This window comes from Photinus pyralis, unplaced genomic scaffold (genome assembly GCF_008802855.1).
Source record: "Photinus pyralis isolate 1611_PpyrPB1 unplaced genomic scaffold, Ppyr1.3 Ppyr1.4_LG7, whole genome shotgun sequence".
In the NCBI taxonomy this organism is placed as follows: domain Eukaryota; kingdom Metazoa; phylum Arthropoda; class Insecta; order Coleoptera; family Lampyridae; genus Photinus; species Photinus pyralis.
Genome location: NW_022170738.1, coordinates 20,772,817 through 20,795,943, shown reverse-complemented (window position 1 = coordinate 20,795,943; position 23,127 = coordinate 20,772,817). Strand labels below are relative to the sequence as shown.

Below are 23,127 nucleotides of genomic sequence, written 5' to 3'. Positions count from 1 at the left end.
CCAGCTGAACCATGATGGGTTGCCCTGGACCCATAACGATTGCAGTAGTAGTGCTGTCCGCAGCTGATTTCGTAACTCGCCTCACTGGAGTAGTCTGCGTGCAATTTTCTATTTTATGGTCTGTGCTGCCACAACGATAACAGGAACCTCTATTCCGTTTTGGTTTGTCGCAATTGATGGATAAATGCCCATATGTGCTACAATTAAAACAACGTACAGTTTTTGTTGATGACTCACCTTCGGATCGCGAGACAGAAGGTGTCGAAGTCACATTTGTTTTTCCTGCAACTGCAACGATACTCGTTCCTTTCACTTGTTGAAGACCCCTGTCACACTGCGTTATTCTGTTCATCTTATTGTAGAATTCGGACAATGATTCAAAATCTTGCAACCGCGCTTGAGATTGTAGCATAGGATTATTGAAACCGTCAATAATATAGTCAATTATATCAGCATCACTTAAATTTAACTTATTTCCCAGTAGCACTTTAGCATGATAATACTCAGAGAATTTTTCATTTCGTCTCCAAATCCGCGATTCAAACTTTTTCATTAAGGCAATCTTGTCCTCCCTCACTTGGAACATGGATTGCAATTTTTGTTTAAAGGCATCGTACGATAGTCCAGCATATTCCGGCTTGGAGTAATACCACTTCAAAGCATTTCCTGTTAATTTACCTATGGAAATGACATGCAATACATCATCTGGAACACGGTACGTATTGCGTACGATTTCAATGCGGTTAAACCAATTTTCGACAGTCTCCTCATCACCACCTCCGAAGTTCGGTATTAAAGCACCAATTTCCGAGTTTTTAAATTTGTGTAAATTTGTTCGTTCGTTTGATACAACAGCTGATTGTAACCCGGCTTGCGATGGCTGTGACTGAGTAACGGCTCGAATGGTAGCTTCAATAACATCTTGCAATGTAATTTGCGATCCCCCTTCTAATGACACAGAATCCCCAGGCAAATTCGATAGATTCTCGTTGGACATGTTGGATATTACAATGTCAATCGGATCAAAAACGTGGTCTTCAAATAATCAAAGTTTATCTCACCAATCGTGTAACAAAACTTGAATCTTTCATGCTTTCATCCCACTTCTGACGCTGTAGGGGGTCCTGCTTACTAATACAATAATCAATAACAATATTCAATAATGTTTATTATATAAAATCATATATATAAGAGATATATATGTATAAAATGCGGGGAACTGAACCACACAATGTGACTAATACAACACAATTCCATCAAACTGAATATAGTCAACCTCCTGCATGCCAACTTAAAAATACATTCTACCAACTATACATAAGTACCAACTTAAACTAAAGGCGCGTAATTTCAAAATTCAAATCTTAGTTACTACAATATGTATATAACTGATTTTGATGTACCTACACCTACACGAGTTGACGAGTAGGTATTATCAAAGTGTAAATATTCGTGTAGGAACGACGTATAGGTACGCATTTCGTTGATTAACTTTTGGCATCCTCTGTAATGTTTAGCTATATCTTATAAGAACGATGAACGAAGCATCACATATTCGCAATTATTTAGTAACAGACCCGGCAAACTTCATACCGCCTTTGGAACATCTTGTTTTCTTGGATGGGACATAAGCTCGGTTTCGCGTACCCAGAGGAAATTGCATACCTATATACCAAATATATCACTCAATGTTTTCTTGAATGGGACATACGCTCGGTTTCGGTACAAGTAATGTCAAACTGTGTTGAGTTGGGTAAATAGGAAATAAACTTAAGAGAAACAAAGTTAGATGTCTGAGACTTTACAAGAAACAACGTCATTTTATCATCGTTATGGATAACTAGATCGAAATTAAAATAATTCAAAAATCTTGATTACTTGAAGTATTTTGGCTATGGTGTAATGGTGCATTCAAAACTTTTGTAAGGATTTAATAAGCGGTCATATAATGTAATAATATACAGGGTGTTCCATATAAGGAACTCATATTTTTTTTGTATGAAAAATGGGATGTTGTTTTTCTTTAATTACAGATTTGGATTGATTAGAAAACCGCCCTTCTAACTCTACAAATAAGAAGGTTATCTATAGCAATAGTGTGCCGACTTAATTTGAAACAAATTACAGTTTCACACGTGCCTATCATTTTATATTATTGTAGCCAGTTAAAACTAAAATGGAGGTTAGCAAAGTACGCGAAAGACAACTTTCGCTTCTTCACTACTGCTCATATTACATGATGAATATCTTCTCAATCCCATTCTTGATCCATTTTGAAAATATATAATTTAATAAAATCAAAGCACTGCTCAAAGTACTTTTTTAAATGGTAGGTATAATACGTAATTGTAAGATATAGGTATTGTCTAATTACATTACCTACTTTGGAGCTTATTTACCTAAAGACGTTTGAAATAACTTGCGTAGAGTAAGCTTTCCGACTCAGAATTTCGAAGATGTGGCCGAATGTGCGTTGTTAGTACTTATTCCCATTGATAAGCACTTGAGCAGCAGGAGGTCAATAGTACTCCTGCGGCACTAGTACTTAGTAACAGGGTAGTACGGTTGATGTCATCCTAGTAGGTACTTTCTGATGGATTGAAGATGCGACACCTAAAGATAACAAAAAAATTTAAAAAAAGCTTACATCTTCGGTACACCGTATTTCAATTAGTACAAATGACTTATAATATTGTTATAACAGACGATTATTATAGTTCAAATTATTAGTGATGCACTGCTAAATGGTAAATATATTTTGAGAAATTCCATGTTAGAAACACGTAGGCCACCATGCAGGTTTAAAAAGCAAAAAACTATTGTAAAAGTAATGAAAGTGAAAAACGAAAAGCATCTTCATATCGAATTTAAATTTCGAATCAACCTTCAACCCAAAAAATAGTGCCCACTTACCTGTAGATTTTCACTTCAATTTTCTACAGTTATTGACCCACACAGTTCAATTACCTAAACCATGGCGTTTTTTTTTCGCTTTTTCATAAATTATCAGGTTAATTGCTCTATTTCTTAAGATAATTCTGAAATAAAGAATTAAAATAATTATAATATAGACATACATGACAAATGTGAATTGGTTTATATCATCGTCGCACTGAATCGTATAGGTACCTATAGCAATGGCTGCCCCCTCACATTTTTCATTCACTTGTTGCGGGTACGTTTGTAAGGTTAAGTGATTCGACCCCTGTTAAATTAACCGTCTCTCGTTTATAATTGACTTCGTAATAGCTTATGAGCGACACGTCATGATGTACCTACTATAAAACAAAATTATAATTAATGTATCAGATACGTAGGTATAATACCTAGGGACTTAAAAAATATTGCTCAAATTTAAATTGCTCAAGTCTACTGGAAAGGTAACATGAAATCGAGTAGCTTTTTTCAAAATTTCGTGTAAGTTTATACCATATTGCACGTAAATGATATGAAACGTCTTTTATTTGAATTTTATTTGTCATAAAAATTTCATTGCTGAATCAAAATAGGAAAAAAACTGTAATATTTTCTCATAGATGGATTACCTTTACTTGGTCCACAATGAGACAAAATCAAAGAAATTGTTACAAATAAATGTGACTCACATCTCACTCATCAAAATTCAACCAGAAGCTTAATTGTCCCCGCAGTGACTAAACACATACATTTCCAGTAACTTTAAAAATACACAATTAATGTTTGCGCCGTTCTTTGGCAATATAAATTCGCGACGCCATCACGTTATACATTTTACTTTCATTCTCTAAATACGATTTAAAATGATATAAAAAATACCTCCATACTATCTAACTGAAACTGGTTGACTGTTTGTTTTAAGATGGAGATGACTTTAGGGGTCATATTATCTTTAAGGTCAGGGGTTAGTGATAACATAAGCCGTGTACGGCCGTAACAATGCCATAGATGTACTATAACAACAACAGACATTTTTACATATTATTTAAATATTTACTGTGATATAAAATGAAATTGAATGTACCTACAGGATAATTTCCTAATTGATATGATACCAGTTACAGAAATATTTGGTTAATAATGTATTTATCACTGTGATAAATACGTTTGTTTTGGGTATTTACCATTATATCTATTAATAAATAAGGAAATTTGTAAATACATACGTTTTGCAAAAAGTTAAACCTAATAAACGGGACACGGACGCACTTCAGAAGTTAAAGACACAAACTGTTCTCTTTAATGAATTTCAATTGAGTTTATATGTGAAGCCCACATCCTAGCGTTAATTTAAGTTAAATTAAGAGATTATTTCCTCTGTACACGTTATTATTCTATTGTGACCACCATTGCAACGGTTATTTCATTTTACCAAAGCTATTTTAGTTACCTACTTTGTAAAAAAAGTCGCCCGTTTTAGCGCACAAGTCGTACCCTTCGGCGCCCATGGTTCTCTGAACGCCTTGCTGAAAATAAATACGGGTCATCTACCAGGCATCCGGAACAATATTCTATAAAAGGATATAAGTTTTATTTTCGTTTGAAGTGCACGTAGTTACTTCCAGTTTAATAGAATTTTATCAAATGAAAAAGTATGACGGCGCACGCGTATTTGGTCTATATGATCGACGCTCAGAACCAATTGGGTTAATTTTCAGGATATCCTTGTATCAAAAAAACCGTTCAAAATTCGCCTCCAAAATCTATATTGTAAATGCCTTCCAGAAACTTCATATCTCCAAGAAAATGGGGAGTTTGTTCTCAATTAAATTGACATTTTTGAATATTCCAAAGTAACAAGATCAGCAAAAACGCCGATTCACAACAATGTTGCATCTGCAATTTTGAGGTTGGAATAAACCGCGTGTCCTAGGTTGAATGCACCGTAGGTACCTAAACAGAATTATTGTATATTTTTTTGCGAAGGATCTACGAGGCCTTTCATATGTATCTGAAGTTAGCGTTCAACGTACGTTATTGCACTCGCCTGGTGCTAGAAAGAGATTGTTGTAGTACGTTTCAAACACTTCGTGGATTCTTCGTAAAAAAATACATTGCCGCTCGCCTATGGATCGTTCCACCTGGGACACACTGTATTTCAAACGTACCTACAAAACTACTCGTACAAGTTAAGTTCAATTACCGTAATAACAAGAGTAAAGCCCATAAATATAAAATTTAATAAGAGAATTCAAAATTTTATTAGAAACGGAAGAGAACGAAATTATATACCCAAAGAAAATTATGGTATAAAGAAAAATGGCATGAATTTCTATACTAAGGCCAACAAAATTAAAAATTCGTTAAGTCGCTTGTGAGCAAGAGGCGAAGTGTGCACATTCAAATTTGTTTTTTCGATTTTAATAGCCCTTATGGACATTTCATGCCTTGTAGAGAATACAAACATGAGATAATTTTTTATTTCTGATCGAATGACACCAATACCAAGTCTGTAAGCGGTGTAGTTCCGGAGCGTTTGTGACTCAGACAGACAGACAGACATCAAGAGCGAAAAAGTGCATTTTTTTTAAGTGAAAGTGCACTAAAAATGAGGACTTGGGGAATATATTGTGAGAATTCTTTATACTTAATACTCCCAACGCTGAATCTCAATCTATCTACTAATTAACGAATTACCTTTTTATTCAAAAATCTTGCGATCGATTTTTGTCTCTTGTGTTTTCGTCGTCATAGAAAAAGCGACAGTCACTAGCGGACTGAATGGTCGCGCCACAGCACTGGAAATTAGAAAGGTATCTTCGACAAAACTGCGACAATATTTAGCAAGGTCATTGAATAAACTTAATGTTTTATTCAATGGCAAGGTATAAAAGGTATAGGTAATTCAGAAACTGGACGTGAAACGGTGAAAGCTACAATTAGGTACATACCCGACTAAAAAGTGAGGAAAAAATGGATGAGCTATGTTAGCGAATCAGGGAACCATTCTGATAATTACAAATCACAGCCTTTTCAACGATTATTCATTCAAAAGTGAGAAAATTTGTTTAAAATGCACAATATAAAAACAATAGCATTATTCCTTACAAAAAGATGTACGTAATGGCCATAATCCGATTAAAGTCAATTTCATAAAAAGAGTAAATACATAAATTATATACCTACTTGGGGTAACAAATTAGCAGGAATAGGGGCGTCAAACTACTCTTTAGTCAGGTCAGTACCCTTTTCGTTAATACGCTGTTGGATGGATGAAAGCTGCAAATCTGATATTACATGCATAAATGTATGGCCTGCATAATACGTTGCCATTAATTCAAAACTCAGTATAGGTAAACATACCTTTCTAATTTTTTTTTGCAAATTGAAACCAGTTCTTTTTCAAAACAGTCTTTTAGTAGTGTGTTCGTCAGCACGTATTTAACGACATCAACAGCCATATTTTTATGCTAAAAAGAGAACCACAACCAAGTAGGTACTATCAGAACAATAAACAATTATTGAACGCCCGTAGTATATCTTTTTCTTTTCTTACACCGTTGTCCTGTTGTCTGAACTAAACTCATAAGTCCAACGACTCACTGCCGCCTCCAGCTTATCCATACATCTAAAAAGTCAGGACCCTATTCAGGAACCACTCACTCACATACAAAATTTAGAAAATCCTGCCAAACAATGAGACTATATTGTCACAATCGAAAAAATGAGCCATAATCGATAAAAAATACATGTCAAAATCTTGTCAATCCAGAAATATCCTTCGCGTTCCTAATTTCAGCGCTAAGGTTGCGGCTGACATGGCAGAAGGCATACCACGAATCTAAAAAAAATGAGGGAAAATTTGAATCAAATAAAATCTGCCAACGAGTCCTCGTTACAAGGCGCAAAAGTTTCCTAACCTTATACTTAAGGTTAGGAGTAATCATGCTTGCAAAAGTATCCTCATGATATTTGAGACTGTAGGTAACTTATACTCCGGTATTAGAAGTTCAAACAATTCGAGTTTTAAAAAAATTTAAGTGCTTTAAAGGATGGTTGAAACTTCTGCATTTTCATTTAAAAAAAAGTTTTCTGTGGCCAGCACAGATGCCACCCGCGCACCTGCACGATTCGGTCTTTTTATACCTATGTGCAAGAGTATCGGGATCAAATTTTGGTCCAATCTATTCAACCGTTTAGCCGGAAATGAGAGTAGGTACAAATCGATAAAGACCGGCAGTGCGAGATTTTGTTTGATTCAGATTCCTGGTGTTTCAAAACGTGTATTTCCGTAAAAAATGAGGAGGGAGGGGGTCATTTTTGACCACACTCGATACATCAAAATAAAGAGCTTTATGTTTTCCGAAGGAAATCTGTGCATAAATAAACGGTTTCAAACCAATATACAGTCAATTTAATCAGTTTGTCCCTTAATTCACCATTGTCTATCTACTGAAAACAGAATTGGACAATTCGAAACCGTTCGCGAGTTATCCTGTACACAGACGGACGGACAGAAAGTATATTCTGAATTCAAGTATTCTATACAATAGGTACCTAGGGAATGTAACTGTCCTATAGTATACCAGAATTATACAGATTGCCGGTATCATATATGTATTTTTCGCGCCTCACTATAGGTTTTCGGTTATTTACCTAATTTATAGCCACACTAGATGAGGTATACGTATGGACAAGTGAAATGATATGCACCCCCCAACATCAACCGTAAGCCTCAACATGAGTATAAACATGTTCAAAATTACAATCTCTAGGTTACCTTAGTTCCATATAGGAAGCCCCTTCAAACCAATAAACATTTTGATCCGACTCCAATTTTGTCCTTGGCATTGAAACAGTAATACGCATAATTGTATGAGTATGACGATCACAATCACCCTCCTCGAAGCTAATGAGGAAAATTGGTCTTCTGTTAATTTCCATTAGCCACAAATAGGTAATAAGAACTATAAAATATGAACACGTGCAAAATTGCGTTTGCTTCATTTAAAAATAAGATCTCCCAGCAATAAAAGGCGTCATTATTCTATCTGCACAAGTAGAACTGATGATGAGAGCTAAAGTACCTTCATGTCAGAACTATTTACTTCATTGATACGTGACACGACTCGGTCAATTGATAAATTAAATTACGGGATCACCATTCATAAATCTGTAAGAAAAAGAACAACGCCACAAAAATGCGGGACAGTTTGTGATGAATAAGATAGGCAGGAAGCGTCTTAAATAGGAAACAGCATTTAAAAAATTAAATCTGACGCCCGAGGACGTAGATTAGCTCTAAATGTTAACTGTGTTAATAGAGCGGCATTTCTTTCTATTTTGCATATACCTACATACGATTAGCAAAGCTAGAAAAATTACCTACTACTACCACATCCAAGTAATGATGATTAAAATCTCCCATCAGTAACATGATTATTTTATCTAACACTTTGATAGGGTACATCTAAAGAAATACAATTTACTCACGAATTCTTCATTTCCACCACTTCAGAGTAAGGAGAGGTAAAGAGAATTAAGGCAAAAGTTAATTTCGACAAAGCAGTCGAACCTATAGTTTATTCAAATAACAAATTATACACGCATTACACTAATAAAAAAAACGAAGTCTATTTAAATAATTAAAATTCAAACTGTAGACAATTATTTTCCACATACAAAGCAGTCGAACCGAGGAGATATTTAAATTCATCACCTACGGCACTACTACTTAATATACGAAAAATTAAAAAAATCGATGTGCACCTTTCGAGTACCAATCGATGATTACTGCAGCATGATCACTCACGATGAGATTTATAAGTGTGTGGACAGGGATGTTTGTTTAAACTGTAATTTCTATTATTATTAAATAATCACCAATGTATTGATTAATAATGCCAATGTTAGTTTACTGATACTGTTATTGTTTAGTTTCTAATATTAATTGTGTAGATATCCATCAAGCTCGGATTGTTATTGTTAGGTCTTTAAAATCAAGGTTGGTCTTTTGCTTAATTACAGGGATGTAATACACGTCATTATCTGCGAAATGGGGCACTTTGATCTAACTAAAATAAATAGTAAGCACTAAACAAATTTTAAATGGTCAACAATAATCGATGTGGTTACCTACACTTGAAATCAGGAGTCTGGGGCCCTGCGTCATTGATTTGTGAATCAATTCCAGACATACGCAGACATACGCTAAAACACTGTAACATCTATATAAAGTGTGCAAAATCGATAAAAAAAACTTGTCTAAAATTGATTCACAAATCAATGACGCAACAATATTTCATATCAGGTTTTTTTTCACTCTTCTAAACGACAGAGGGGTTGATATTCTTATTTATAAAATTGTGGAAAAATTTGAGCAAAACGATTTTTAATTATTACAAATTAGGTAGGTATGCTATGAAAACAAGTGAACATGAAAAACATAGTGTTTCAACCTTTGGGTTATTTCTTAAGAATTGTATAGTAGATATGATAATTAATTCCACGCTACTGATTTCTACGTAAAAATGGAACAAAATTCTGTTTTGTACCATTTTTGTATTTTTTAAAAATATCGAAGCTATCAACTTTTGAAACATTTTCTTGGTTTTGACACATCACACGTTACGCCGTTACGGTACTTTGAGGTTTTGTAGTTGGACGAACGAAATAAACCATGTTCTCATAAATAGTGCTCAACTCTTCAATCTGCAATATTGTATAACGAGGCTACCGACAATATGCATACAATAATGTGAATTTGCCAGGTTACATCGCAACACAATGCAACCTCAAAAACGACAGACACTTTGATACACATCACGGCCTTTAAAATTGACTTGAACGAAGTGGGAAATCAGTATTATATTTTTTTCAATAATCAAATGTGTATGGAGCATTTATATTTTCCAAAATTTGGGTCCATGTTGTAGGAAAAAATGTTTTGCATATTTTAGGCAATAGCGTAATGGCAGTAAATGATGCGTCATTTTTACGTCACCGTAATATATGAGATGTCAAAATGGGCCTTCCTTATTTTTTGGCCTACCAAATTTGATAAAGAATCCACCTGAAAAATTTCATGGCAATCGGTTCACTCGTTTTTGAGATATCGTGCCTTTTAGCATTCAAGCTTTTCATATAGGTATTTTGTATCATATAAACTTCAAAACTAGCATCCTATAAGTGTTTTCAACATTAAAACAATCTGTGGTCTTCTTACGAATCGGTTGCGGAGTTCCTCTGGGGTGATAGCAATAATAGCATGATAGCAATATTTCCACTCCGGTTCCTACCACTTCCAGCCTATCAAGACTACATCCGATATTCAGAATTTTTGTAACTCCATGAATCTGTAGTTATCGTTTCAAGTGCCGTAACGTATTCCAAAAATCTTCGTAACTGGGCTTATCACAAGACCGGTCTTTTATCACGAGGTAATAAAGCAACCGTCTCTGCTACCTGTAGGTAACACGCTTTACCCACCTCGGGACGTATGCAGGTAGATTTCTCTTAACCGCCCAAACCGGAACTTGAATTCTACGGCAATACCTCTGCACATCTTGACGTCCTTGGCCAGCACCGGATTTAGTTCATGGACCGCCGGGGACTAAGTCATACTAAATCTGGGTTTTTTGTTGTTATAACTTTTGTCGTTACCAAAATGCACCGGAGTAGCATAGAACAACTTAAAACCTTCTGCAGAGGCACCTCTAAAAAGCATTATGCGGTTCACTCTGTAATTGAGCGCAAACCTGAAGGCCCAGAACAAAAGAGGGATAATAAATAAATAAAAAAGGTTCCCGCTATACCGAGTCTAGCGCTCTGTTCCATTAAAACTAAATTTACACATAGTGATGCACCTGAGAACGTACCCTAGTTACGTAGTTTTGAAGTGTGTTTCACTCAAACAGTTTGGGGAATCAGTGTGGGAGGTGACTATAACAGAACTTTGTATGTTTTAATAAAAGCATAATGGAACGACTGCAGACGCGTTTTTGGGCTAAATTATCTCGAAAAATGGGCTTCACTTAGATAAAACGTTGATTGACTTTCTCCTAATCTGTAATGTATTTAATGTGTTCCAAACTGCCTCCTAAGGTCACATTACTTTTTCGAGCGCTTATCTTAATCGTAGGCCTCGATCGAATGTCTAACCATTGATTATACACACAAGTTGTGTGTACAATATAATCAATGGTCTAACATTAACAAGTCCCCTATATACAATCCGCCACTGCGTGGGAATAATTTCGTGCCTCCGCCGCTGTGAATATTTTTTAGGTTAATGTATAAATGTACAGAAAATTTTCAAATGTAAACAGCTAATCCCGCTTTATTATTGTGTTTTTCGATAGTTGTTCACAGAAATAAACTTAATAAACATACCAAAAATGTCCGAAAAAAATATAAACCCTTTGGATATAAATGGTCAACATTTTGAACCGAACTTGTATCTCGAAAAGCTTTTCAAGGTAAGTCTGTTGTTTCACCTAAAACGCAAAAACTACTCGAATACTTCTGTGTTAGGAAAGCACATTAAAGCAAGTAATGGACCAAGAAAACGAAATAATAAAAGATACGCAAACGTTACATTCAGATATGCAAACATTAGTATACGAAAATTACAACAAATTCATTACAGCCACGGATACAGTTCGCAAGGTTTGTACGGTTTAAGTATATACAATTTTGAATTAATGTTATGCGGTTAGATGAAGACCGACTTCAAGAAAATGGAAACGGAAATGGACTTATTGGCGCAAAACATGGAATCGATAACTTCCTTCTCTCAACAAATCTCCTCCACTTTGCAGGATACTCGCGAGCAGATCAGTAAGCTTTCGGGTATACATAGTTTGCTGAAAAGGTTGCAGTTCCTCTTTAAATTGCCTTCCACTTTGAAGTTGAGAATGGAAGAGAAAAATTATAATCAGGCAAGTATTGTAATTGTTTTAAGGCGCCTACCTTGATGTATGAACTGATTATTTATTGGATTATCAGTAGCGATCAGTTTTATTTTAAGACATGTGAAAAGATGATTATACAGAAATGAATTAGGTATTTAAAAATTGTACTGAAGAAGCTGGGAAATTATTATCTTGGAAATCCATAACAATATAGTGACTATAAAGTAGGGCCGCCTAATATTATATGTTTGTGTACCATTTTATGATAACTAAGCCAGATTAACTGCTTTGGGAGATTTTGCTTTGGTTAAAACTCGTGTTAGTTTTTATTTTGAAGCAAAAGTACTATGGCAGTATGATGCGGTAAATTTCATAATAGCAGGAGCTTTCTACTACCGATACGATACTTGATTGCACTTATATCATGTATGTACTCTAACATTTAGGTTGTCATGCATACAATTTTCTATTTTGACTTTGAGAAAAATACATGTGGTCGCCAAAAATGCATCAAATTCATGTCTTGGTCATTGATATAATGCTCTTAGTCTTTTTCCCAACGATCTTGGTGCGTTTGAAATCTTTTACTACTCTAAATTCATGTGTAAAGAATAATTTTGGGTCCATTTTGCCCTAAAACTTTTGACCTAGACCACAGAGAAGAGTTATATTGAATTGGTTGAATGGCAAAAAACCATTATTATTATTATTAAGTATAAGAGGCATAGGGAATAATCTATCAAAAGTCCTAACTCGATACATGACTTAGGGAATGAAATACGTTGATTTCTATTATATTGGGCCCAGCGTTTTTTCTGTTCCCGATCCACTCGAAGTCCTATAACTTTTGTTCCTGTTGAGCGAGCGAAAAATGTGAAAAATCTGGCCACCTTTTTCTATGTAAGTACTTTATCTTGTAAATTAACTGGAGGGGTGATGGTTGGAGGGTAAGATAATTAAAAAAAATAATAATGTTTCAATAGGTCAATTGAAAAATTGTTTATTGCTATACTCCGTTCAATAGTTATTGTCCCAGTAGTAGGTCATGTTAGGGTGATGAAATTCACTGTGTATATGTGCTGTCACTCATTAGGTTATGTCCATTTTATACAAAATGATAATTTCCTGTCAATGTGCAAAACCTAGTTGCCAGATTTAGTTTTGGATTTTGTGGTAATTTTGTTATAGGTTAGTACGTATCAATTTCATGAGAAACAACTTGCTCAATACGTTTCATACTTTATTGAGTAGGCAAATGGCTCTAATGAACATTATTAATTTCAAAAGGCTGTTATATATTTACAATTATATGCTTAGTCATAGCTAGATACCTAACTGCGCTTGAGTGTAGTTCTTGCTTCTACGGTGCCATTGGAATGTTCTTCTTTGGGTCTTTTGTTTTCCATCTGTGCTGTTTGATGATTAGTACATTTTGTTAATATTTACGGCGGGTAGCTTCCTATTCTTTGGGGAACCTTTTAGTCTTAGAGCAGCTGCCTGATGGAAATAATTGATTAACCACCCAAAGGGCTGTAACTTTTGAACTAGTAGCCCAATCTTGGAACTGTTTGAAATTATGGATTTTACAGGCCACATTCTATAAGAAAATTTTTTTTCCGGGTCGATCTGAGACAATTTTTTTCGGGGCTCAAAAAAAGGCAGTGTATAACCTTCCTTTTTTACCAAAAATCGACTACACCAAAATTTCTCGGGAAAACACTTTTTCTTATTAATTTTGGTGCGTAGAATCCAAACAATTCGTACTTTTTCGATCAGACTTCTCAATCAAAAGTTATAGACTAGAAACCAATTTCGAAAGAAAATTCAAAGGGCTGTAATTTTTGAACTAGTAGCCCAATCTTGGAACTGTTTGAAATTATGGATTCTACAGGCCACATTCTATAAGAAAATTTTTTTTCCGGGTCGATCTGAGACAATTTCTTTTCGGGCTCAAAAAAAGGCAGTGTATAACCTTCCTTTTTTACCAAAAATCGACTGCACCAAAATTTCTCGGGAAAACACTTTTTCTTATTAATTTTGGTGCGTAGAATCCAAAACAATTCGTACTTTTTCGATCAGACTTCTCAATCAAAAGTTATAGACTAGAAACCAATTTCGAAAGAAAATTCAAAGGGCTGTAACTTTTGAACTAGTAGCCCAATCTTGGAACTGTTTGAAATTATGGATTCTACCTCGTTACTATTTGAAGTTTGTAATAGATTACACCCTTCCAAAAATCCAAAACGAGACCCCGCATGCAAAACAGTAAAACGCTCCCTTTTGATTTAATTTTAGACGGATTACTTTTAATTTCAGAATCGTGTACCCATTTTCGAACGCTGAATCCATTTTGAAAAATCCAAGTTTCGTCCAGATACCTACACGAATGTTATATTTTCACTTGAATTTTGGTATTGCAAGAATTTCCTCAAAAATGTAATTTTGGATGCAACAACATATTTTTGTTCACAGAGAATTTTACGTCCATTTACGTGTTTGTATTTATAACCCATTGATTTTAGAATGTTGTATAAGGTAGTTTTCCCCTTATCAAAATCAAAATTTTCCCGCGCGTCCCTTAGTAAGTCAGCCAAAGTAAAGTGTTCATTTTTCGAGTGATAATTCCAAATCAGTCGTTGCAAATCTTCCCGAAATGAAAAATTTTTATATATAAGTTTTAGGTCGTGGGCCAAAAGGTTTCAATTCAAAAGTATCCAGCTGGATAATTCTTTCAATGGTTTTTTCTGATACCTAGAATAGTACAAACCCCAAAATTAGACCGAAAGTTAAGTTCAATGCATAAATACTCACATCCCAAATGTCACTAAGCCGGTCGTCATACATCAACGTAATCAGGAAAAGTAATGCAAGGAATTGACGTTAAGATATACAGAGTGTTGCATTTAAAAAATATAACTTTGGGTCAAATTTCAGATGATAGTCCAGAAAAGTTTTTTCGAGAGTTTTTTTACTACGGCACTGGATTCTGTTTAAAAATTTCTAAAATAGGCCCGTTTTACTTTTTTTCTATCTTACATCGGTAGGAAGATACGATAACATCCTAATAAGTCAAACTTTTCATTTTCATCCTGTATCTCAGAAACAAACTTAGCGTTGAGTTTCGAGTTGAGTTGTGGCATTTTTCTTTTTAAGAAGTTCTTAAAGTTAACTGTAGCACAGAAAAAAGGCAGATTTCAGATTCAAAAATGTTGATACTTTTTGACATTTGTGTTGTTGCAGGTTTTGCGATTGTTATTGAACAAACGAAACGCATCCAACCTAGAACAGGTATTTAGCTCCCTAACGGATACCGCCCAGTTAGATTCCGGAGCAGTAAGAAAAGTATTCACCTTATCCGGCCAACCCGTTACCGTTTTACAGCAGTTTTTCTCAGGCGAGGACGTATTTTTCGTGTACGGCAACGAAAGATTTTCTCTCGATGATTTTGAGCTCGAATTCGAGGAGAGCAAGGCGATACAGTCGTATAAAAAAACACCGGGACTGAGAAATGGGTAATAAACGACTGTAATAATTTTGCAGAGTGTATCATAAAATGTTGTAGTTTTGGCCCGAAACCAAAGATGCCTAAAAAAGAATTGAAAACGTACATTTCTGATGAAAATTTGTTAACAAAATTAAGTAAAGATGTCAATATAACGTTACCGCCATCGTTACTCCAAAAATACAGTGTCGGAAGAATGATCGGGGACGGTATGTCTGTTGATAGTGGTTGGGAAAGAGCACCGATTTATTGTTGGTTGTAGGAAATTTTGCAGTAGTGAGATTATGTGTAGATAAAACCACAAATGTAGGGCACGCATTGAAGATCATAGACAAGTCCAAGTGCAAAGGGAAGGTTTGTAAATAAATTTTATCCGTTCAACTTTTTAAATCTGGAACTGTAGGAAGATATGGTCGAGAATGAGGTACGGATACTTAGGAGATTGAATCATCCGAATGTCATGAGACTTGTAGACGAGCAGGATACTAAGCCGATGTTGTATTTAGTTTGCGAATTAGTTAAAGGTATCTTGCAACTGAATCGTGCATTTCATACGTTCGTTGTTTAGGTGGCGATTTATTCGACGCAATAACTGTTGCCCAGAAATTCTCCGAAGAACAAGCAGCTCTAATGATCACCCATTTAACTTCGGCGTTAGCGTATCTGCACAACCTTAATATTGTACATCGAGATGTTAAACCTGAAAACTTGCTGGTAAAAGTGTAATGAAAGTAAAGTGTAAAACTAGTTTGTCTTTTGCAGGTGGATATGAAAGGGTCCAAAATTAAGGCTTTAAAATTGGGCGATTTTGGGCTAGCTTGTGAGGTTACAGGTCCTTTGTATACAGTGTGTGGAACACCCACATATGTTGCCCCGGAGATACTTGCGGAGTCAGGATACGGTTTAAAAGTAAGTTGGATTTTAGAACTGACGAGGAGCTTACCTTGACTAGAGTGTAGAAAACAAAGTCCATAGTAAATGCTTCATTATAAATATTTCAGTATTGCACTTCTAGAAATATGACTAGATACCAAGCCTCCTACGGAAAATGTACACAATTTATGTCTAATTTTACGGGCTTATCTTTGTATGTGAGAAACAGCGTAATATTACCTAGTAATTGTTCCTAGAGTAAAGTAGAACATCTGTAGGAAAGGTAATTTTCCTTTTTGTGTTGCAGTAAACCCTTTGTCAAAGATTACGCAATTACTAATTGGAATATTAAGAACATTTTTGACCCGTTTAAATTGTCTAACGCAACTATACGTCTGCAGATTTGGATTCAGTACAAAAAAATACACAATTTTGGTAATTTAATCGTCATTCTAACTCTACAACTAAAAAAGTTAGCAATAGTGCCTGTCGACTTAATTTGAAACTGACTGTATATCATTTTTCATTATCAATCTACCCTAATTTCAAATTAAAAAAAACACAAAAAACAGAACACAAGATAGGGCTGGAATAAATTTTCGAATTGGTTTACTCAACTTCCAAACATTTATTTATCCCTTTCAAAAACCTCTGAATTTCTGGAATGCATGATTAACTATTTCATGACGACCCTTTTTAGTTGTACATGTCTTGTACAGGGTGGTCCAAATTGGACAATTTCTTATGGAAACAACCTTTATTTTAAGAGATAGAAAAAAATGGTCTGAATTCTGTTTGCGCCATTGATTTTCTGTTCAAAATTGAGCTCCAGATACCTAGGTCCATTTTTTTTATATCTCAGAATAAAGGGCGTTTCCATAAGAATGTTTGGACCACCCTGTACTCGACAAAAAAAAATTGAAAAAAGTGATCATGCGACTAGCCCACAGTTTGTCTAAAGAATTTCAATTCCTCTAAGGATTTCAATTACACTCAAAAGAGCTTGGAGCTTTAGACTTAAGCCTTCTATTATTGGACATCCTTAATTGAACACTATAATAATAGCGGCAACCCTGTTCTATAATGCAAGAAAGTGGCACATTTGCTTGACCCCACTATAGCCAACAGGAACATTTCTTTATGAGTGGATTCCACTGCCACTGTTTGTATGTTACGAAGTGAATTTTTGTTTCAGATTGATGTTTGGGCAGCGGGAGTTATTTTATATATTTTATTATGCGGTTACCCGCCATTTGCCAGTCAAGACAATGATCAGGAGAAGCTTTTTGACTGCATTTTATCAGGACAATACGATTTCCCAGACGAATATTGGCAGGACGTGTCGATGTACGCAAAGGAATTGATACAGAATATGCTGCAGCTAGCACCCGAATTGAGATTTTCGGCGGAAGACGTCCTGGACCATCCATGGTTACACGTAGCCAATTGTTAATTCTCATGTACAAATAGATGCTTATTATCCTTCGGTGATACTCGAATTTTTTAATTTATTTAGTTTTAAGACTAAAGAAATCAAAACCATATTTTGCCTTCATTTCTTCCGTTTTGTGGAATGCCAAAGTTGTCATTTGTTTTGTATTATTGTGATTTTTATGCAAGAGATTAATTTTCAATGAAATGGCCGTCAGTGTAAATCGGAGGCCTAAATTCGTTTTTTAAGTTTCCATCAAGTAGGTGAGCAAGTGAGTAGTATTTTTTTTTGTCACTTGTTTCAGGTAATTTGATTTTTCTTCTCGCATTATGAACAAGCAACATTCAATAATTGTAGATAGATTTTTGTGTCTATATAGATAGACATGGATGACTAATATAGAATGGAAACGGGTCTAAATTATCAATCGATATTATTTTCCACTGCATCGACCGATAGCTTTGTAAACTTGAATCGATTTGTGATGTGCATTGTTAAGGTAACAGGGTAATGCGAAAGAAGGTGATCTTCCCCAAAACTATTGGGGGAGAACACATTGGTCGTAATTCCTTCTATCCAGTGCAATTTTATTTATTTATATTACGACTGTTCAACAAAATAGCAAAATCTGCTTTTTGTTTCATTTGTGTTTGCTAAATATCCAAATTGTAAAGACTGAGTCAAGTCTGATTTCTCGTTTTTTTATTTGTGCTACACTATTTTTACAAAATTCTGTCTGGGAAACTGCATGCTGCAACAATGCAACCAAAGAAACAAGAAATTAAAATCCATGCCCTTAGTACACAGACAATACATATTAAGTAATGATTTTAGTAATCAATAGTTTCCTCTAATTGGAAATTGCTGGCCTTTGCAATGTTATGCACGTAATTGTTGAACAAAGCTTACTTAGTATTGTACATAATTCATTCCAGTGCCTGGTATCAGATTTTGCTATTTTCTAATTTTTTTTTAATATTGTAATGAGAAGTATTATTTATTATGTACCATCACTTAATTCATCTGTATTAGAGAGAGAATATAAGATTATGAATTCTGAATTTATTATATTCCACCTAAGACTCCCATTATCAATTCCAACATGTGAAGATGCTTAAGGCGGTATTATAAAGCCAAACTTGACTATGTTGTTGCATTAACAGTGTTGTTAAGCATGTGATTGTTTATATTACTATGTGCAAAAACATCAACACCTTTCACATGCTCTTAACAAGTGTTAGCTGTCAACATAGTTAAGTATAACTTTATAATACCGGCTAAATGTGTATGAGCTTATTGGAATTACAGAGTGTATAAGCAGAGATTTGTGTTGATATACAGACAGTACATCATCACTCGGTTCTCTGCATCACTGTTCCAACCAATTTCTCTTTCTTTTGTTAACGATGTCGATGATTGATCTCTTTTCTTCAACTCTTACTAGTACCTACTGTTTTTCTGTCTTTCCAATTGATATTCAAAATCCGCCGCCCTATCCACTGCTTCCCCCCTGCGGGTATTGGAGTTGAACAACTTTGCAGATGTGTTGCAACTGCAAGCGTAAGAATTTGAATTTGCTTTAACGTGCCAGCGCTTGTTTTGATTATATTACCATTGAATTTATTAAACGGAATTTATATAAATTCAAATCCTTTTTGCGACATAATTCTTTTGAAAAAATCAAGTATATGCCGATAAAGTAGAAATTTGAATTGTCAATTTATTTTTCAAAACTTACTTTTGATCCACCATCAGTAAGATCTTGTCGGCAGCTACGTCCAACGTCCACTTGCAACATTTCATCGTAGGCGGTCCATTCCTACTCTTAAATCGATGGACATGAAGCCATAGAGCGAGCGATCGGACGATTGGGAGAAAGCATAAGATTCTCGCTTAAAACTCGACGCTAAAATAAATTGTAGAGCACTAAGTTTCGCGTAAAAAACTCTTCTGTTTTAAACTTCATTTAAATATTTTTTTCCGAAATATCTTTTATGTCTTACTAACCTATCATAGCACATTTTATAACTGTGATACGCGGGCATAAAGTACCACTTTATGCCCTAGGGCATTAAGTATCACCATAGTAACTCATTTATACTCAGAGCTGGGCAGAATACTTTCAAAAAGTATTTGAATACTAAATAGTAAATACTTTACACAAATCAAAGGTATTTGAATACTAAATACTTTTACGTCCAGCACAAGCGAATACTAGATACAGATACATTGAAAGTATTCAAATACATACTTTAAAAAATAAGTATTCAAATACTTTAAAATGCATTCGAATACTATAAAAAGTATTCGAATACTTGTCACTCAAATACATTAAAAATTTAAAATAGTATACTTACTAGATAAAAGTCTTAATACTACTTAAAAAATTAAGTTATACTTTGTATGGGGTTAGCTTTTTTTATATTTCTATTGTTATATACAAATTTAAGGGGAGTAAAAGCGTATATTATTATTATATTATTATATAGGAGGTACCTACCAGGACCTTTCTTATACCAGTTATATCCTTAAGAATACGTGTACCAGTTTTCAAAGCGATCGTACGTCGTGCACTGATATACGTACGCCTTTCTGAAATTAATCCTAGCGATTTTGAAACAGATCCATTTTTGACCATCCGTTTGTCCGTGTGCATGATAGTTTGTTTAGAAACGTGCCATGGCTTTGAAAATTGGTATACATGGTCTTAAGGATATAAGAAAGGTCCCTATGTTTTTAAGTTACGTAGACTATCGAGTCAAAAAGTTTCACTCCAGGATCGTTCGGTATTCAGTTGTATCGGATTTTTATATTTGATTTTGTGACAATGGAAACTTTCCCTAAACTTTTCTAAATTGTTCTCAAATATTTGAATAACTTAAAAGTACTGCCTTTTTTTGAGGCCGGAAAAAAAATTGTCTGAGATCGACCGGGAATAGTATATTGAAAGACAAGTGTTACAATGCGACCTATTGTAATACGACTATTTAATGGCACGAGTGGCGTAGCGAAGCGGAGCCACGAGTGTCCACAAGATAGGAGTATTACAATAAAGCATTGTAACACGTGTTTTTCATACTATTTTTTCTATTTCGGGACTTTAATTTAATTAAAAAGTAATTATGAAAAACTACAGGAAACTTTAGAATCAATATGTCTTAAGTTGGCAAAAAAAACATTTTCTTATAGAATTTGGCCCATAGAATCCATAATTTCAAACAGTTCCAAGATTGGGCTACTAGTTCAAAAGTTACAGCCCTTTGAATTTTCTTTCGAAATTGGTTTCTAGGCTATAACTTTTGATTGAGAAGTCTGAATAAATGGCAGTTCAAAATGTACGGAGTCTTGCAAGATCTGTAGAGCAATTGTAGTTTAAACGTCCGGTTTATGAATAGATAATTTATACATCAAGTACTAGTGCGCCATCTCCATGGCACTCGATACACTTTCTATCAATTATAGTTTAAGAAGTCTAGTTGAGATGTCGCCACGTATGCACCTTGTTTTAATATTTTATTTGATTTATGCTATTAATAGCAACGTTGCACTTATTATTCCTTAATTGCAGTGCCGTTTTTAAGTCTTTCGGGGCCCTGGGCCATTCGTTCGTGGAGGCCCTCCTTACCCTCAATAAAAACGGCAGATTGGGGAGATTCAAGCAAATCCCTAATTTGAATATGGGCACTCGATATTTGTGTAGCCTGGTTTGTAGGCAACACATCATGCTCAATGAACAGAAAACATTTATTTTTGCAATTCGTAACTTCTTATGCATAGGAGTTTATTTAAAGTTCTTGGAAGAACAATTTCAATAACAGGTACATTAAACTGAACCGTTTTACAACAACTTTCACACGAAGATCGCACAAACAACACATTTTTTCGTGATTGCAAACTGCGTAACACTTTTGCCTTATTTCGCTGCCAATTTCACTACCGTTTCTATAACTGTAGTTCTATCAAATAAACTCTAGGCTCAATTCTTTAAAGAATAGCTTCGCACCATCGCCAGCTGCTGCAATCATGTAATCGTTCCGATTTTAACCTTGAGAAATTTGAGTTGCATTAGAATGGGTTTTCTGCGGGTTCTCCACGGTGTCCTCCTGTTTTGGTTACAAAGCATTTCCCTTTTCAATTTGTGTTGTCTGAATTCAATGCTAACATTTCTCATCCATCCAGAACTCTACATGTCTTCGATTGCACGACCCAGAGCGAACAGTAACATATTCCGCTAAGGTTGAGTCTGCCGCTTTCCTGTCACTCCCATTACCCAGTTCCCTAATTTAAACCTGTAAGCGAGAAAGGAATGATAACAAAGTTTAATTTTTGACTATAAAATAAACAAACATTCATTATGCACTTGAGGTTAAAACTTCATATATCTATGGTTTTTAAAAACTACGCTCTGACATCTAACGTTAGTTTCATAAAGTACATTACAAAATTAGTGTGGCGACATCTTTGAGGTGTAAGTTCCAACTAAAATAATGATGGTAATAAAGTATCCTGCATTTAGCGATAAAATTTTAGTTCCCAGTAATAAAGACAGATGTCAGCACAATGTATTCTGCTTTGATTATTTTAATATTAACCAAAAACTCAGGCAAGGCTATAAACATTTTGGGATTTGTGCCTTTCGCTGTCAAAGGAGTAAACCACGAAACTCGAAAATTAAACATTTCGCTCCTGTATTATTAGCCTATTCCTAGTGTCATAGCGTTTTTGGAATGCCAAAGGACAGGGCGGATAGACGGACGGCCGTCCGTATACCCCTTTGGTATACCTATACCTAGATTTTTGACGATTTTAATAAAGTATCTGTTCGCAATACACGAATTAAATCGGCATAAGAGTACGCCGCAATAAATAAGAATTTTAAATCGGCCATCATTTTAAAGACTTGAGAGTTCTGTTCCATGTGAGTTAGGTTAGATACAAGATTTGTAAAAATTTAAAACGCCCAAACTAATCTGACCTAACCTAACTACGAGTCTAACCTAACCTTCAATCAACTCCTTGAACATTATCATGATACCAGATTTCTGAGCTAACCTAACTAGCACGCTAACCTAACCTCACTTAAATTTTATTTTAACCTTCGATCTCCTCGAACATTATATTCTCCTGATACCAGATTTCTGAGCTAACCTAACTAGCACGCTAACCTAACCTCACTTAAATTTTATATTAACCTTCGATCTCCTCGCACATTATATTCTCCTGATACCAGATTTCTGAGCTAACCTAACTAGCACGCTTACCTAACCTCACTTAAATTTTATTTTAACATTCGATCTCCTCGCACATTATATTCTCCTGATACCAGATTTCTGAGCTAACCTAACTAGCACGCTAACCTAACCTCACTTAAATTTTATTATAACCTTCGACCTCCTCGCACATTATATTCTCCTGATACCAGATTTCTGAGCTAACCTAACTAGCACGCTAACCTAACCTCACTTAAAATTTATTTTAACCTTCAATCTCCT

General features: G+C 34.9%; 2 protein-coding genes and 1 long non-coding RNA gene across 3 annotated transcripts; 2 read left to right on the top strand and 1 right to left on the bottom strand.

Moving 5' to 3' along the window:
* Positions 1 to 11,197: 11,197 nt before the first annotated feature.
* LOC116176466 (vacuolar protein sorting-associated protein 51 homolog) lies at positions 11,198 to 11,906 on the top strand. The gene is made up of 3 exons (XM_031495055.1): positions 11,198 to 11,393; positions 11,449 to 11,583; positions 11,634 to 11,906. The coding sequence occupies exons 1-3, from the start codon at positions 11,313 to 11,315 to the stop codon at positions 11,889 to 11,891; spliced, it is 474 nt and encodes a 157-aa protein (XP_031350915.1). The 5' UTR covers positions 11,198 to 11,312; the 3' UTR covers positions 11,892 to 11,906.
* A 3,141-nt stretch (positions 11,907 to 15,047) lies between these two features.
* LOC116176109 (serine/threonine-protein kinase GL21140-like) lies at positions 15,048 to 18,696 on the top strand (the record flags this gene model as incomplete). Its single annotated transcript, XM_031494583.1, has 7 exons — positions 15,048 to 15,340; positions 15,391 to 15,539; positions 15,593 to 15,684; positions 15,734 to 15,854; positions 15,899 to 16,044; positions 16,093 to 16,239; positions 17,399 to 18,696. Coding segments are annotated over 7 exons (1,206 nt in total), but the record flags the coding sequence as incomplete, so codon positions are not given.
* Positions 18,697 to 19,067: 371 nt separating this feature from the next.
* Positions 19,068 to 19,660, bottom strand: LOC116176468. The gene is made up of 2 exons (XR_004146445.1): positions 19,374 to 19,660; positions 19,068 to 19,187 (listed from the first exon to the last, which is right to left on the bottom strand). It is a non-coding gene; the product is annotated as an uncharacterized LOC116176468 (long non-coding RNA).
* Between the last annotated feature and the right edge of the window lie 3,467 nt (positions 19,661 to 23,127).